This window comes from Solanum pennellii, chromosome 3 (genome assembly GCF_001406875.1).
Source record: "Solanum pennellii chromosome 3, SPENNV200".
Classification (NCBI taxonomy): domain Eukaryota; kingdom Viridiplantae; phylum Streptophyta; class Magnoliopsida; order Solanales; family Solanaceae; genus Solanum; species Solanum pennellii.
This window is the reverse complement of record NC_028639.1, coordinates 30,507,010-30,523,972: the sequence shown is the minus strand read 5'-3', so window position 1 is coordinate 30,523,972 and position 16,963 is coordinate 30,507,010. Positions and strand designations below refer to the sequence as shown.

The following is a 16,963-nucleotide window of genomic DNA, read 5'->3' as shown; positions in this document are numbered from 1 at the left end:
TTTATATATATATATATGTATATATATATATATATATATATATATATATATAACATCTCAAAATAAATTATATATGAATAAAAATAAAATCTTAAAGAATATTCTTCAAGTTTCTCACACTTCCTATAATTTTTGAAGTTCTGATAAAGCTTTCTTCTCTTTGACAAGAGAGTTTTCTTTAATATAAGAATTCTGTGTGTATAAATTAGTTGATTTCTTCATCTTTTTTTTTTTTTGAATTTATAGAGAACCTACTGGTCTTGTCGTAATAATTGGAGAAACTGATTTCCGAAACATAATTTTGGGGTTTGAATAAAATAATAGAAGTTCAAAAATATATTTTTAATATTTTCTACGTATCTAAAATACCTATAACTTTTATGTCCATTCTACTAAATTAAATTTAAATATCATTGCAAGCCACATTTAATATGAAAGCCAACATATTAAAAGTTTATTGAACATAATTTTAGTTGAGTTCAAATCAAATCAAGTAGGAGCATTTTTCAATATAGTTCATAACATTTAAAGTGTTTTTTAAATAAACTATAATTGTAAATTTGTTATAAATTCATTAAATAAGTGGATAGTCCATAAAGTTAGTACATGAACAACCATTCATATTCACTAGGTTTCATGAACCTTTTTGGATAAGAATGTATCTATTTATTATGATACTTAATATGGTGACTTTTAGAGTGATTTCTCACACTATAAATAGGGTTGTTCATTCACTATTGTAATATATACAGATGAGACTTACATATACTTGAATAAGAAAAGTATTCTCCTCTATCTTATACTCTTGTCTTCTTCTTCTTATATAATATTCTGAGCTTTCTTTATAACATGTTATCAGCACGAGTCTCTGCCAGTTCAAGTAAAGACTTTACAAGCCTCGGAGGTATAAATTTCCTTTTCTTAAATGATGTCTTATCTTTCTAAACTTGAATTTCTTGCTCTAGACATATCGGGAAAAAACTATCTATTATGGGTACTCGATGCAGATTTTCATCTTGATGCGATGGGTCTACAAGACACCATCCAAGAAAATAATCAAGCATCGAATCAAAACCGTGCTAAGGCGATGATATTTCTCCTTCATCACCTTGATGAGGGTTTGAAAATGGAATATCTCACTGTTAAGGATCCTCTGGTGTTGTGGAACAATTTAAAAGATAGATATGACCACCTGAAGTTGGTCGTCCTTCCACAGGCACGTTATGACTGGATCCACTTGAGGCTTCAAGATTTTAAATCTATCAGTGAGTATAACTCTTCCATGTTTAAAATTATCTCACAATTAAAATTATGTGGAGAAAATATCACTGACCATGATATATTGGAAAAAACGTTTTCCACTTTCCCTGCGTCGAGTATGCTTCTGCGGCAATACTGAGAAATAGGATTTAAAAAGTATTCTGAATTAATTTCACATCTCCTTGTTGCTGAACAACATAATGACTTACTGATGAAAAACCATGAAAGTTGACCTACTAGTTCTATGCCATTTCCTGAAGTAAATACGGCAAAATTTCACCAATCTAGGCGTGAAAAAGGTCGTGGCCCCAGTCGTCGCCCCAGTCGTGGTCGAGGAAGAAATTTCAATCATGGTGATCGTCTTGCACTAAATAATAACCTTCAACACCAGCAGTGTAAAAAGAAGAATGAAAAACATGACGTAGTGCAGAAGAAAAATTCAGACAACAAATGTTATCGATGTGGAGGAAAAGGACATTGGTCACGTACCTGTCGTACGCCAAGGCACCTGGTTGAGCTATATCAAGCTTCCCTGAAGGAGGTGAAAAATAACGCAGAAGCCAACTTTATCACGGAAGATAATGTTGAACCCATGCATCTAGATGTAGCGGATTTATTTGAGAATTCCGAAGGTAAGATAGATCACCTGATAGGTGATGGGGTCTGTGATAATGTAAATATATATCATTTTCGTCGTTTATATGAACTAGTATGAATATGTTTTCCTAGACTTGTAAATAACTAAAAGGTTGTGTTATGTTCTTGTTTAGTAATAATATTATAATGTTTATTTCTTTTATATCTTTTATCTTGAAGAGTATATGGATACCTCAATGATCAATCATGAAGATATTTGTATAATTGATAGTGGAACAACGCACGCCATATTCAAAGATGAGAAATACTTCTCCTACTTGCTTAGAAGAAAAGCAAATGTTACTACAATTTCTGGTAATTCAAACTTAATAGAAGGCTCCGGAAGAGCTACTATATTTCTGCCTAAGGGGACAAAACTTGTCATAGAAGATGCTTTGTTCTCTTCTAAATCCCCAAGAAACCTGTTAAGTTTTAAAGATATTCGCCGAAATGGATATCATGTTGAGACAATAAATGAAATGAATGTTGAATACCTTGGTATTACCAAGATTGTCTCAAACCAGAAATATGTATTGGAGAAATTATCAACTTTATCTTCTGGCCTGTATTATGCAAAAATAAGTATGATTGAAGCACACTCTATCGTAAATCAGAAGTTTACTGACTTAAAGACTTTTGTGATTTGGCATGACCGAATAAGTCTCCTGGATCAATAATGATGAGACGAATCATTGAAAACTCAAATGGACATCCATTAAAGAACCTGAAGATTTTTACAAATGATGAGTTTTCGTTGCTGCTTGTTGCCAAGGCAAATTGATTACTAGGCCATCACCAATGAAGGTTAACATTGAATCCCCTCAACTTTTAGAACGAATACATGGGATATTTGTGGACCTATTCACCCATCTAGTGGGTCGTTTAGATATTTTATAGTCCTAATAGACGCATCTTCAAGATGGTCTCATGTGTGCCTCTTATCATCTCGCAATCTGGCGTTTGCAAAATTATTGGCACAAATGATACGATTAAGAGCGCAATTCCCAGATCATCCCATTAAGAAAATTTCCTTTAATAATGCTGGCGAATTCACATCACAAGCTTTTGATGCTTATTGCGTATCGGTAGGGATAAAAGTTGAACATCCTATAGCTCATGTTCATACTCAAAATGGCCTTCCTGAGTCATTTATTAAGCGCTTACAATTGATAGAAAGACTTCTACTTATGAAAAGTGAGTTGCCTACTACTGTTTGGGGTCATGCTATCTTACATGCAACATCACTTGTTCGTCTCAGACCGACTCATTATAATAAATACTCCCCATCACAATTGGTATTTGGCCATGAACCAAATATTGCTCATCTTCGAATTTTTGGATGTGCTGTAAATGTGCCTGTAGCACCACCTCAGCGCACCAAGATGGGCCCTCAAAGAAGGTTAGGCATAGATGTTGGATTTGATTCACCCTCCATAATTCGCCACCTTGAGCCATTGACGGGATATTTATTCACTGCAAGATTTGCATATTGTCGATTTGATGAAACAAATTTTCCGCAATTAGGGGGAGAGAAAAAGAAACTTAAAAGTGAAATTGCATGGAAAGTTTCATCATTATCTCATTTTGATCCACGCTCCCCTGTGTGAACAAGAGGTCCAGAAGATCATCCATTTGCAAAACATAGCAAATCAAATGCCAAACGCATTTACTGATTCAAAAAGGATAACAAAGTCGCATATTCCTGCAGGAATGTGCCTATCCGAATCAACGTCCCAAAAGGACCATCTATAAGTGTCATAACTTCTGAATCACAAATACGCCTGAAGCGTGGTAGACCATTGGGTTCAAAAGATAAAAATCCTAGAAAAAGAAGTACAAAAAATGACACTACAAAAGAATCTCACGAAAAAATTCAAGATCTGATTAATCCTGATATTCCTGAAGAGATCAGTGAACCCGAGACTCAAGTAAATGAAGAACTCTTAACAAGTTCTACAGGTGATGGGATAAGTTTAGATCGATCAAAAATCATAGTGGATAATATTTTCGTATATGATGTTGCACTTAACATTATGCAAGGAAATGAGGATCTTGAACCTCTATCTGTCGAAGAATGTCGACAAAGATGTGATTGGACAAAATGGCAAGAAGCAATTCAATCAGAATTAAATTCACTTGCTAAGCGTGAGGTTTTTGGACCAGTAGTCTAAATGCCTAGTGATGTTAAATCAATTGGCTATAAATGGGTCTTTGTACGAAAAAGAAATGAGAGAAATGAGATTGTAAGATACAAGGCACGCCTTGTTGCACAAGGATTCTCTCAACGACCCGGTGTCGACTATGGAGAAACATAATCACCTGTTATGGATGAAATAACTTTTCGATATCTCATCGGTTTAACTGTACATGAAAATCTTGAAATTCATCTAATGGATGTGGTTACAGCTTACCTTACGGTTCACTTGATAATGAAATTTATATGAAAGTTCCGGAAGGACTTAAAATGCCTGAAACATGTAGTTCAAAATCTCAGGAAATGTATTCAATCAGATTACAAAAGTCATTATATGGCTTAAAACAATCAGGGTGATGTGGTATAATCGCCTCAGTGAGTACTTGATAAAACAAGGTTATATAAACGATGCCATTTGTCCTTGTATATTTATTAAGAAAACAACATTGGGGTTTGTTATTCTTGCTGTTTATGTTGATGACATTAATCTCATTGGAACTCCAGAAGAGGTTCAAAAGGCAATTGAATATCTAAAGAAAGAATTTGAGATGAAAGACCTTGGAAAGACAAAAATTTGTCTTGGACTACAAATAGAATATTTAGTAGACGGGGTCTTCATCCATCAATCTGCCTATACTGAGAAAATCTTAAAACGATTTTACATGGATAAAGCACATCCATTAAGTACTCCAATGGTTGTTCAATCACTTGAAGTGAGAAAGGATCCATTCCGACCTCAAAAAGAGAATGAGGAACCTCTTGGTCCAAAAGTACCTTATCTTAGTGCAATTGGGGCACTTATGTATCTTGCTAATGCTACGTGACCTGACATAGCATTTTATGTTAATTTGTTAGCAAGATATAGTTCTTCCCCTACACGAAGACATTGGAATGGAGTTAAACATATATTGCGATATCTAAGGGGAACTAGCGATATGTGTCTGTTTTATACTAATAAAGATAGTGCAGATCTTGTTGGTCATGCAGATGCAGGTTATTTATCTGACCCACATAAAGCTCGATCACAAACAGGCTATCTGTTCACATACGGAGGTACTGCTATATCATGGCGATCTGCGAAGCAGTCTATTGTCACTACTTCTTCAAATCATGCTGAGATAATAGTCATTCATAAAGCAAGTAGAGAATGTGTATGGTTAAGATCAGTAATACATGTTATCAAAGAAAGATGTGGTTTGAAGTGTGACGTCAAGATACCCACAATACTCTTTGAAGACAGTGCTGCATGCATAGCTCAATTAAAAGGAGACTTTATAAAAGGAGATAGAACGAAACACATTTCACCAAAATTATTCTTCACACATGATCTCTAGAAGAATGGTGATATTGATGTGCGACAAATTTTCGAGTGATAATCCAGCAGATTTATTTACGAAATCTTTACCAGGCTCAACTCTAGAGAAGATGGTTCACAAAATTGGAATGCGAAAACTTAACCATCTGAATCGTCATTTTTATCAGGGGGAGTAAAATACGCATTGTACTCTTTTTTCCTTAGTCTAGGTTTTGTCCCAGTGGGTTTTCCTAGAAAGGTTTTTAATGAGGCAACAAATAATGCGTATCAAAAGATATGTGTACTCTTTTTCCTTCACTAAAATTTTTTCCACAGAATTTTTTTCTAGTAATGTTTTAACGAGGCACAATATCTATGGACATCCAAGGGGGAGTGTTATAAATCCATTGAATAAGTGGATAGTCCATAAAGTTAGTACATAAACAGCCATTCATATTCACTAGGTTTCTTGAACCTTTTTGGATAAGAATGTATCTATTTATTATGATACTTAATATGGTGACTTTTGGAGTGATTTCTCACTCTATAAATATGATTTTTCATTCACTATTGTAATATACACAGATGAGACTTACATATACTTGAATAAGAAAAGTACTCTCCTCTATCTTATACTTCTTGTCTTCTTCTTCTTATATAATATTCTGAGCTTTCTTTATAACAAAATTGACTTTTCAATTAATAACAAATTTAAAAAAATGCAACTTACACAGCACAAAGTGTGGACAAATTTATTAGTATTAATATTATTTCATAACTTTTGTATATTTCATTTTTCATAATTCTTATAAATATTTAATTAATGTTTAAAAAATTATTATAATAATAAAGACATAATAAAAGATTTTATTTTTTTTCCTAAGAGTTCGTATATAAAATTAGAACTCCTACAAAAGAAAGAAGAAATTAAAATATATAAAATATTTTCAATGTTATACAATATATTGTTAATTTCAACATATTACCTTTTATTCTAGTCCACCACGATGAATATTTTGTTCAACTATATACATATGAATAGTTTGCACTTAAAAAAATGCAAAAGAAATATATCTATTTCATATGTTTAAAAAATGAAAATGATAATGCAAATGAAGAAAAATATTGATATCTTTTTTATATATTCAATACTAACCTAAATATAAACATTACATATAAATAATTCATATAGCCGCACGAAGCGCGATAATTTCACTAGTAGTTGATAAATTTGAACAATTACAATACCAACCAATAATCACTTGTTTGTACTTTTTAGACTTACAGTTTCTATACTATATATGCAATACTTGCTCCGTCTCATATTAGATGAACATTTTACTAAATATATTTATCGTATATTAGTTGATCACTTACTATATCAAGATTAATTAATTAATTTTTTCTATTTTACCCCTACAATTAATATGATCTCTTGAAGTTTAAACATATTTTGAAGATCCAATTCTTTTCTAGTAGACTAACTAATATGAACAAAGGAAAAAAGGTAAAATTAATCAAATGATTTCTTAGTTATGGTATAAAATAAAAGATGTCCATCTAATATTAAAAAAATTTATTACTGATTTCTTTATTATTTTATACACAATAATAAAACATTATAATTCAAATTCAATTGGAATAACTTCAATGGGAAAAGACTCCAAGATATCTGTAAACACACTTAATAAAGTGTTAGTAATAAATAAATATGAACAAAAATAAATGAAATAAATAATTGAAAATAAAACCAGCCTTATTAACATGGAAGAACTTGAAAATCGACGGTAATTTCTTCATTAGTCAATTTTAACATAAATGTATAAACTTAAACTAAATTTTCGTCTTTTACAATGTAGAGGCCTCCTAAACCGACGGAGAGATTTTTTCATTGATCAATTTTAACATACACGAATATATAAACTTAAACTAAATTTCCGTCTTTTACAATATAGAGGCCTCCAAACCGACGAAGAAATTCTGTCATTGGCCATATTTATATATAGCTTAATATCAAATTGATAAAACTAATTAAAACCAAAAATCACCCAAAAAAAACCTACCAATGCAGCAAACAGTTAACAAATCAACACGGAGAAAAGGAATAAAAATCAGCCAAACAATATTAACAAGCTACAAACTACAAGCCATGAATAACTTATGAAAAATGGATAACAAATATAATAAATTTTATATGAAAAATGTCTCTTCAAACATATAATAATAAATAAAATAATAAAATAAAATAACAAAACTAATAATGTTCGAGAAAACTAGTAATGTTCGAGTGAATGAACATTACATATAAGAAAATTGTAAGAGAAAGCAACTGTAACATGAAAACATTTGTATTAAAAAGAAAAAAGAAAAAAAAACAATAACGATAAAGGCATTACAGCATGACAAGTGACAACAGTAAATTTAACATAATAAGAAAAATATATACGTATTTAAGTAAGGTTTTTCCCTAAAAACAGTATAAAATTATAAACTATCAACAAATATACTATCCTCATCAAAATAGAAAAAGGTCAAATTGCCACTATATATGTTGGTTCAACCAAAAATAACCCCAAAAGAAGACTCAATTTTCAATCCATCCGTTCTTTTTAAGTAAATTATATTCTTCTTTTAGGAAATTTTAATATTAGACTGGGGCAGAAATTTAATACCTAATTATTTAAGGAAATAAAGTAACATGAAAAGTAGTAATTAAGCAACATTAGTTTGTCAATTTAGGAAATAAATTAACTTCCATTAGGATAATAATTAAGATGTGTATAAATAGATAACTATCTTTGTTTAGACTTCATTATTCACATAATCAAGAACTAATGTCGAAGCAAATGGGAATACGTTTTCATCCTACTGATACAGAGCTAATCAACAATCTTAACAGGTTTTTCAAAGGCGAATTATGTTTGAATCAACAAAGTCCTATTCAATTTGCAGATATATATGGAGATCAACCACCATGGGAGATATTTGAAGCTAATTCATGTGAAGAGAAATTCCGTTACTTTATTACTCCTTTGAAGAAGCGGAAGATTAAAGATAAAAGGTTTTGTCGAACCTGTGCTAAAGGGACGTGGAAAGGGCAAACCGCAGAAGATCTTATAAGGAGGAATGGAATGGGTCCTGTGGTAGGGTTTAAGAGAAACTTCAGGTTTGAAACGAGTATGTGTGGCCAAAATAAAACCTGGTTGATGATAGAATATCGTGTTGCGGATAATTTCTTTAAGGAAAACAATCATATTGTTAAAAAAGATTTTGTAGTGTGTCGAATCAAGAAGAAGAAGAACGTATATCATCATGTTATGGATGCAGAAGATGGAGATGCTGTGGGGATTATTGATCCTATGTTGTTGCTTGAACCTAATCATAATAACGGCTACTCCACAACGGAACTAGATCAAGTTACGGTTTGTGAGGCTACAACTTCGGAATATGATGTTCAAAATAGCAGTACAATGGAGAATAGACAGACAACGTTGGAAATAGAAGAATGCGACAGAGTTGATGATATTATAAGTGAGGAAGATATGTTTAGAATGTTGGAGGACATCCTTGACGTTGATATTCCTGATAGAGTTGATGATATTAGAAGTGCAGAAGATATGTATAGAATGTTTGAGGACATCGTTGTCGATATTCCTGATGATTGGTTGGAGCATTCATTAGTTTGAAAAGAGATTGTATATAGTTCAATTTTGCCGGCCCATATATATATACATAATATAATGTCGATGTTCTGATTATTTATATTTCAAGAATTGTGCTAACCTGTTTTCATATATATATATACTAGATGCGCAAGCACGGGCCCAATATATTTTCAAGATGCAGTAAATTTTTGCATCTGTTTACAAACTTGGGAGCATGTAGACGACCGAACTTACAATCTCAAGTTACAGATGCATTATTACTGACGTATGTCTTAAGAAGTACTTCATTTTTCACTATAGAATGCTTTTATTATATAAAAACAAAAAAAATATGACAAAATTGTTGCGTATTGCATTGTGCATATCCAAAATAAAATAACACCAAAAATAATTGTTCAAATTATTCTCACTCTTTCCAACTCTAGTGGCTCTGTAATTTCCTGTTGTTGTTTCTAGTTAGTAGTTCCATGGCTACTATAGGTGTATTATAGCAACCTCACCATCCAAGCATGATATTGGTAGAAGACATTTTATTTCTTATATTTAGGTGTAAATTATATTTGTCATGTCTTGTACATGTTATAGTTTTGATTTTAAAGTGTTCTGTTTTATGGATTTCACTTCCTCGAAATGGGTCTAACGATGTCTATTCTCTATATCTGTCTAATTGAACGTTGATACGAAATACTACTATCATATCTAGAAGGCATTGCCTACTACAGTTCTAAAGTGTAATACGTGAAGATGTGTTTGTCTCATTAGATGCATGAAATATACAGATTACACCAGAAGGACAAAGATAAGACGTCTATAATATATGAAATAGCTCAAAGTTTGTGGAATAGTAAAATAATAGTCAAATATGAAATGATAACATACCGCAACAGTATATTTTTCGCCATCTAAAGAGTGTAGCTGACTTGCACTATATGTAACAATTCTCCAAATGAGTAGGCACTATTACGAGCAACAAAGTCCACTTCCTTTAGCATAAAAAAATTCAAATAGTAACGATTTCCATAGTGCTATAGAGTAGCCAACATAAACTCATTCTTCTTAGATAAAAGTAGTTCTTCATAAAGCCATCAACTAAACATATGGTAAGCAAAGAAAGGCAATTGGAGATGAAGCATGACAATTTGAAACTATGAGCGGACACTAAGCTTAAACATTTCTAGGAGAAAGCAGGCAGCTAATCATAGCCGTATTGATAGAAAAACATCATCCCCTTATAGACTAAGGATCCCATATGACAGTGAACAATAGTTACCAGAATCGTACACATCAAATTGACCTCCTTGATTCACATATCCAATCAAAATTCTTAGTTTCTAACAAAACTATCAGTTTCAAAACTGACTATAGAAGAGAAAACATCCACTTGTTTTATTGCATATCAAAAGCATAAAGAACTAATTCAAGAGTTGTTGAATTGAGAAGGAGATGGCCGAAAAGAGGCTTTCAACAGATCTACAAGCACAAATAGAGAAGGTGAAAGAGAAGCAAGATGTAATGCATCTCCAAACTAAATATAGGCAATAAATGATATTTTCTCAGATTAAATCAACAACAGAAAATAAGGAGGACAAAGATACAAGAGAAAGAATAAAGAGGAATTACCATGTGCGGGTACTTGTCCTGATCAACAATCCTCTTGTTTTCAAGCTTAATGTTGAGATATTGATCAATTGAATGTAGTGTTCCCCAAATAGCCAAATCATTCTTCATTTCCACAGTCACTTCTCTGCCCACCAGATCCTTGAAGTATGAAAAAAACTACTGGAAACACAGTGGCCCGGAGGCAAAACCAAGTTGGGTTGGGCCATAGACCAAATAAATTCATGAGAAAAAAGAACTCAAATAAGAATTGATTCAAATAAGGTAATTAATTCTACTCCAGAAAACTCGAAGAAAACAAAGTAGTCGTCAATTGTATACAAATTAGGCATGGATAAAGGGGAACATACAGCAATAAGAAAAAGCGACACACCTAGTCAGTAATATTATAAAAGCTCATAAGACTGTGAGGGGTTGGAGGTGAGATATGAAAGTATTAAATCACAAACAAGTTACCCTCGACTTTTTGAGAATCTTCAAGAGGTCTATGGACTTCCTCATCAATATCCCTATGTTCCAAGACCCTACTCTCCGCACATCATCTCCCTTAATCCCCAACCTATAAACTAAAATCAAAATAGCACACTATAACACACCTCAAAATCCCATTTGTTTAGACTAAATTGCATATAAAGGGGATGTTATTCAAATACTTATTTCAGTTGATTAGGAAATGAAATCAACAGTAAATTTTTACTTCCTATAATCCCAAATTCTGGAAAATAACAACAAAAATGAAGAAAAATATAGCATCTTTCACAGACTTGTTTATTCCTCCTAATCTTACATATTAACAAAACTTGATTATTTTCAGCATAGTACACCATCACAAGTTGACAATAATTATAAGTTGTCACCACAAAGAAAAAAAAACAACCAGTACATTGAATTTTATTTTAGGAAGTTTCTATAAGAGGAGTCAACTCCTTGACATCTTCCAGAAAATTCCAAAATTTCTTTTACTGTCTTCTCTTCAATATTCAAGACAGGCTGGCTAATATAATTATTGTACAAATTCATGTAGCCTATGTCCATTATAAGGACATATACTACCTTACCTGTATCTCTATTGTTAAAGATGCAAGCACTCACCCTCCCAAAATAAATACTTCAGCTGACAATCAAGAGATCATCAAGCTCACAAGATTATGACTTATCAAGCATCCAAATGAAAGTAAATATATTCTAATTTCAAAATGGAAACTACAGCTAATTTCTAAGCAATCAAGAAAAGTATAGACGCATATAGAAAATACAGCTAATTAAAAATATGATTAGTGACCAAATTCAAATAGCATGTTTGAAAACTCAACACATACTTTCTATCACTGAACTATCTAACTTGTGTTTCATTTTTCCGTTTTAAGATGAGGAATAATATGTGTGCGCTCAAAAATACACCAGGTCAATCTCGTTTGTAAGTACAACAGTAAACATATGCTTACTCATTAGACTATTTGTGATTTGCCTCTTCACAAAAGTAGCTAACTGCATATAAATATCCTATTCATTTTCATTAGTTGTAATGCACAGTAGCAGTAGTTCAATCAAAGTTCTATTTAACATTTGTTGAATGGTAATTGTTATTAGTAGTTCGAATACTCGCCATATCCATGAGTAGGAAAATAAATCAAAATAACGTCAAGCAAGAAAACTCAAGAGTGCAGTCTCTGCTCCAACATGAGATGTCAACCTTAATACATAACAAAACAGGAATTCTGAGTTTAGAAGGGACTACAATTTCCCCTCCAATGCTAGGTCTAGCATTCAATGCGATTTATAGAAAATTACAATATGTCTAACTTTCAGAAATTTTCGAACAAAATATGAGCAAGGATTGCTGAAATACTCACATGCAGCAACTTTGAATAGCTATTTCATAATCCTGATAAATATAAAATTCAAGAAACTTCAAACATTCATGAAAAATGATGTGCAAACCATGATATAAATCAATGAGAGAAGTACTAAGTTAGCAATATATAATTAGGGCACAAGACTTTATCCACCCGGTTCAATTTTCTCAAGACCCATAAAATTCGCAGAAAATAAATTAATTACAAAGAAAAAATCTAACCTGTATTTTGTGATCAATAGCTCTCAGACTAACGGTAAAGAAGGAGCCATTTGAAGGAGATGGACTGCTGAAAGAAAAGACGGAGAAATCCAAGAAAAGATGAATTTTGTGTTTGGGGATGAAAATCAGATATTATCTTCTACAAAAGGCAAAGATGTAATACGTGTCCAAAGGAAAATGGGAGGATAGTGATACACACGTGGTTGAGAAAGAAAATAAAGGAATACCAAATTTATACTACAATTTACGTTAGCTTTAGTACAATTAATAGATGCTGTGATAGTCCTTTCTTGTTCACTTATGAATAAGACAACAAATTAAAGAAGTAATATACATATGGGGAAGCAAGTGTTTTTGCGTCTTAGAGAATGGATAGTAGGAATTTATAAAACTGATACCAATTGATATTAGAAGAAATTGTGATTACAAATATTGAGCAACGTATATACTATATATTCAACGTCAAAATAAAGTCATGACGAAAGCAAGGTAACAATGTTTCAAGCCAATTTGATGGACCAAGCTACAATTTCAAGTTTGTTAAATATAAGTATAAGAGAAAGGTGCTTCAAAAATTGTATGTAAGCTAAATCAATAAGCTAAATCAATGTTGTAAGGTATAACAGGCAACAGTATATTCATAAAGACATTAATTATAGTTATGTTGTAATTATACTGCTACATTAATTATATCATGACCTACAAATTTTATATTCAGACAATTGCAACAGAATCTACATAGGAGGGAATAGTGTGTCAGCACTTGTCTAATATTTCATTTGATTATATTATGCACAAAAGAAAAGGAACCGAAGTTTTTAAAAATATATAATAAGTTGTGATATGACTATTATTGATGGTCTTTGGCAGTATGAATTGTTTCTCTTCTCACATTATAGATGTTCCTGTTATGGAAGCACAAGATGTAATTTCCAGTGATATGCTAAGGAAAAAAGAATAGTAAGATTGACACCATTCTGCATTCTCATGTTCAACTTGATTTAACAAAGTTGAACATTCATTCTCATTTTTGCACAAAAGTACTAATTAGTGAAGCAAGATCATCAGAATATGATGAGGTGATCCGGTTTCTAACGATGGTCTGATAAGAGAAGCATATGGAGATGAAATTAAAGTAAAGAAGCAAGATCATAAGAAATATGATGGGGTGATCCGGTTTCTAACGATGGTCTGATAAGAAAAGCATATGCAGATGAAATTAAAGTAAAGAGAGTATTCGAATACGCGACTGCACATATGACTACATATGGTAACAGATGATCTGATTTTGAGTTCGATGAGAGCAAATGACTTCTAAAGAGCAAATTTAGAAAGTACGATTCCAATAAATCAGCAAAAAATAAACATCATAATATAGAGATACTGTAAATGAACTCACTTGTGTTTAAGCTCTTGGAACCTGATATGTTTAAGAAATTCACAATGCAAGAAGTAAGAAGTATTATTGATGAAAGATCGGTCATGATCACTTTCTCAAGTCAAGCAGTAATAGAAACTTCTCTTCATTCAATCAACGTCCTGTTAAGTGGTTGCTTAAGAGATCAAATTACCAAACAACTTATTGAATATCTAACAATATTTTCATGTTTCATATTGAATGAAAGCGTACCTTTCGACGGGGGGCAATGTAATCATCAGTATAATCATCTGAAATTGTGGGTACCAAAGTTGAAGTCCTTGTTAATTTGATCAGAAACACTCAGCAGAAAAAGTAATTTTTTTCATATTCTTTGTTGAGACTGTCACGTCATCAAAGATGCTTGTCATTAACCTGCACGCTTCTCCTTATCTCTGGTTAGCATGGTTTTCTAAATTCTAACTTAGATGCTCGGTGCTTTTGCAGGAGAGAGTTCTGGATCATATTCTTATTCAAAGTACAAATATTTATCTATTTATGATTGATTTTTGGCGATCAGAGAAGAAAGGATCCCTTTAAAGTAGGTCCTGCTTAATTATTAGTCTGTATGAACTAATAAACAAATATTACCAAAATCAATTAACCACATCTTAGATGTGCCAATACAACTCAGGAAAGGCCTTAAACACTCTCAAATGCAAACTATAGCTCAAAAGTCTACTAGTGCAAATTATAGCACAGAAGTCCATAAATCCATCTACGTTGTCTAGAAGTGATTGATCTACCACCACCCCCTAGCTGTCCTTTTGCAAAATCAACAGTTCCAAAAGACGCTATCTTATCACCACAATGTACATGAGCTATCAAAGCTTGAACAGAAACTCTACCATTTCGCCAAGCCTAATTAAAACTAGTCCTTTTACTATGAAGCTATCAAAGTTGTTGCAATATTTGAAACATTAAAACTTAAGCCATGTTGTGTTAACCGAGTATTATAACTAGAAACAGGGGAAGTGTAGGCATGAATTTGGCCACTAGAATTTCTAAATGAAAATAAACATTGTGAATCGAATGATTCATGGAAATAGGCAAACAATTAATCACATAATGAACCAATATCAGTTAAAATCTATTGATCACAAGTCACAACCAAACATATTTGAAGCTAGGACTATGCATTTCAACTTGGTAAGAAGTAGGCAACTAATAACAAATTTTGGGAAAAATAATGTCAAATTTTGACAATGGCAATAGGATTTATCTCAAACAAATGGATTGACTTGTTTTGTACAGATACAGTATAAATAACAGGGAAGTTAGAACAACATGTCAAAAATATTTAAACCAAAATGTAAGTTAGAACTGTTGTAGACATATAAAAATGAACAAAACACCTACATGAATCTGGATAGCGTGCATAAGACATACAAGGCAGTGATGCAATGAAGTTATCAATTATACACAGACCATTCAATGAAACCAACTTATCAACAGCACAACAATATTCAATATCTAAGAAAGAAATATGTGTGTTAGAAGGGAAAATTACACCAAGACGAATGAAACTAGAACATCGGATCAAAGAGTCTGAAACATAAGCAAAAAAAGTTCCATCAATCAGCAAACAAGTAGACCTTATAACACAGAATGTATCATTTTCTACAAAAAAACATAGCACTCGAAAATAGCATAAATCAATGAAAAATAGCTACGAGAATTGTAACCACCAAAACGTAACAGTGGGGGAAGAATTATAAACATCCATCCAAACAATGGGACAAAACAGAGCATAAAAATCGAAACTGACTGAAACAAACAATCGAAGTAACCGACCATCAAATATACCGGAGAAATGTGAGTTACGTCTTGGGATTACTTTAGACCCTAAAAAAATAGGAAGAGAGAGATCCAAACCCTAGAATTTTTTATTCCCTAACAACGAGAGGTGCTTTGATGAAAGTATGACCGGAATTCAGAGGCACAAAGAGAAGGAGATCAGAGAGATTTTGCCACCAAAAAGGTGGTGTTTACCCACTATTGCTTAATTGCCTGTAGAATATTGAGTAATTAGCAATAATAGTTGCCCCCAAAAGTTATTTATGTAACTTCTAGTGATATACTAAGTACTAGTTAGTAAATTATTTTGATGGTTCATCATTCTGCATTCTCATATTCAACTATATATGCATTTTTATTAATCAAAAATTGTTTTCAAAGAACAGATAGCTTAGTAGTCTCATTTTGGTAGCTTAGTCCATAAGATATCAAAAGAAAGGTACTTGAATTCTCTTTCCAAAGCCACCGAGTTTGCTAATTTTCAAGTTCGAACGTCAAACATATGCCCGTTTGAAGTTAGTCTGTCCAATTAAGGATATTTATCCAAACTCATAAAGGTATTTTGGTCTTTTCCTTACCTCATCATCTTTAAATGTTTTTACTAAATCGTCAGAATGTTCTAAGGAGGAGCTAGGCGTGCCCCAGCTTGGCCAAGAGGGTTGGGGCAGCACGTCTGCATTGCGCCACAAACCAGCCCAAGTAAGTGGAGGCTAGCGTGGTGCGCCAGGAATGCATTGAGCTTCAGCCCACTTTTCTTTTTTGTCTTTCGATCAATACTTGTTCCTTTAAGTTGAGCTTTCATTCCTTTCTTAATCCTAGCGATCTAAGTTATATTTAATCATTACGAGGTCCTTCATATCATGAATAGTAACTCTTGAATTCATAATTTAAGTTCAAGAAAAGATTAAGAGCCGAGTTTGAGAGAGCCGTTTGAGTTATTTCGAGAAGTCTTTTACAAACTTTTAAAACTTATTTTTTAAGACTCGAGTACTTGAGAATGAGGATG

At 32.4% G+C, this 16,963-nt stretch overlaps 1 protein-coding gene and 1 pseudogene across 1 annotated transcript; one reads left to right on the top strand and one right to left on the bottom strand.

Moving 5' to 3' along the window:
* The window catches only part of LOC107012254, a 34,664-nt pseudogene extending 18,352 nt beyond the window's left edge, over positions 1 to 16,312 (bottom strand).
* On the top strand, positions 7,406 to 9,070 carry LOC107012253 (NAC domain containing protein 52-like). Its single transcript, XM_015212044.2, has one exon. It carries the CDS (start codon positions 8,219 to 8,221, stop codon positions 9,068 to 9,070), a length of 852 nt encoding a protein of 283 aa, XP_015067530.1. The 5' UTR covers positions 7,406 to 8,218.
* Positions 16,313 to 16,963: the final 651 nt, after the last annotated feature.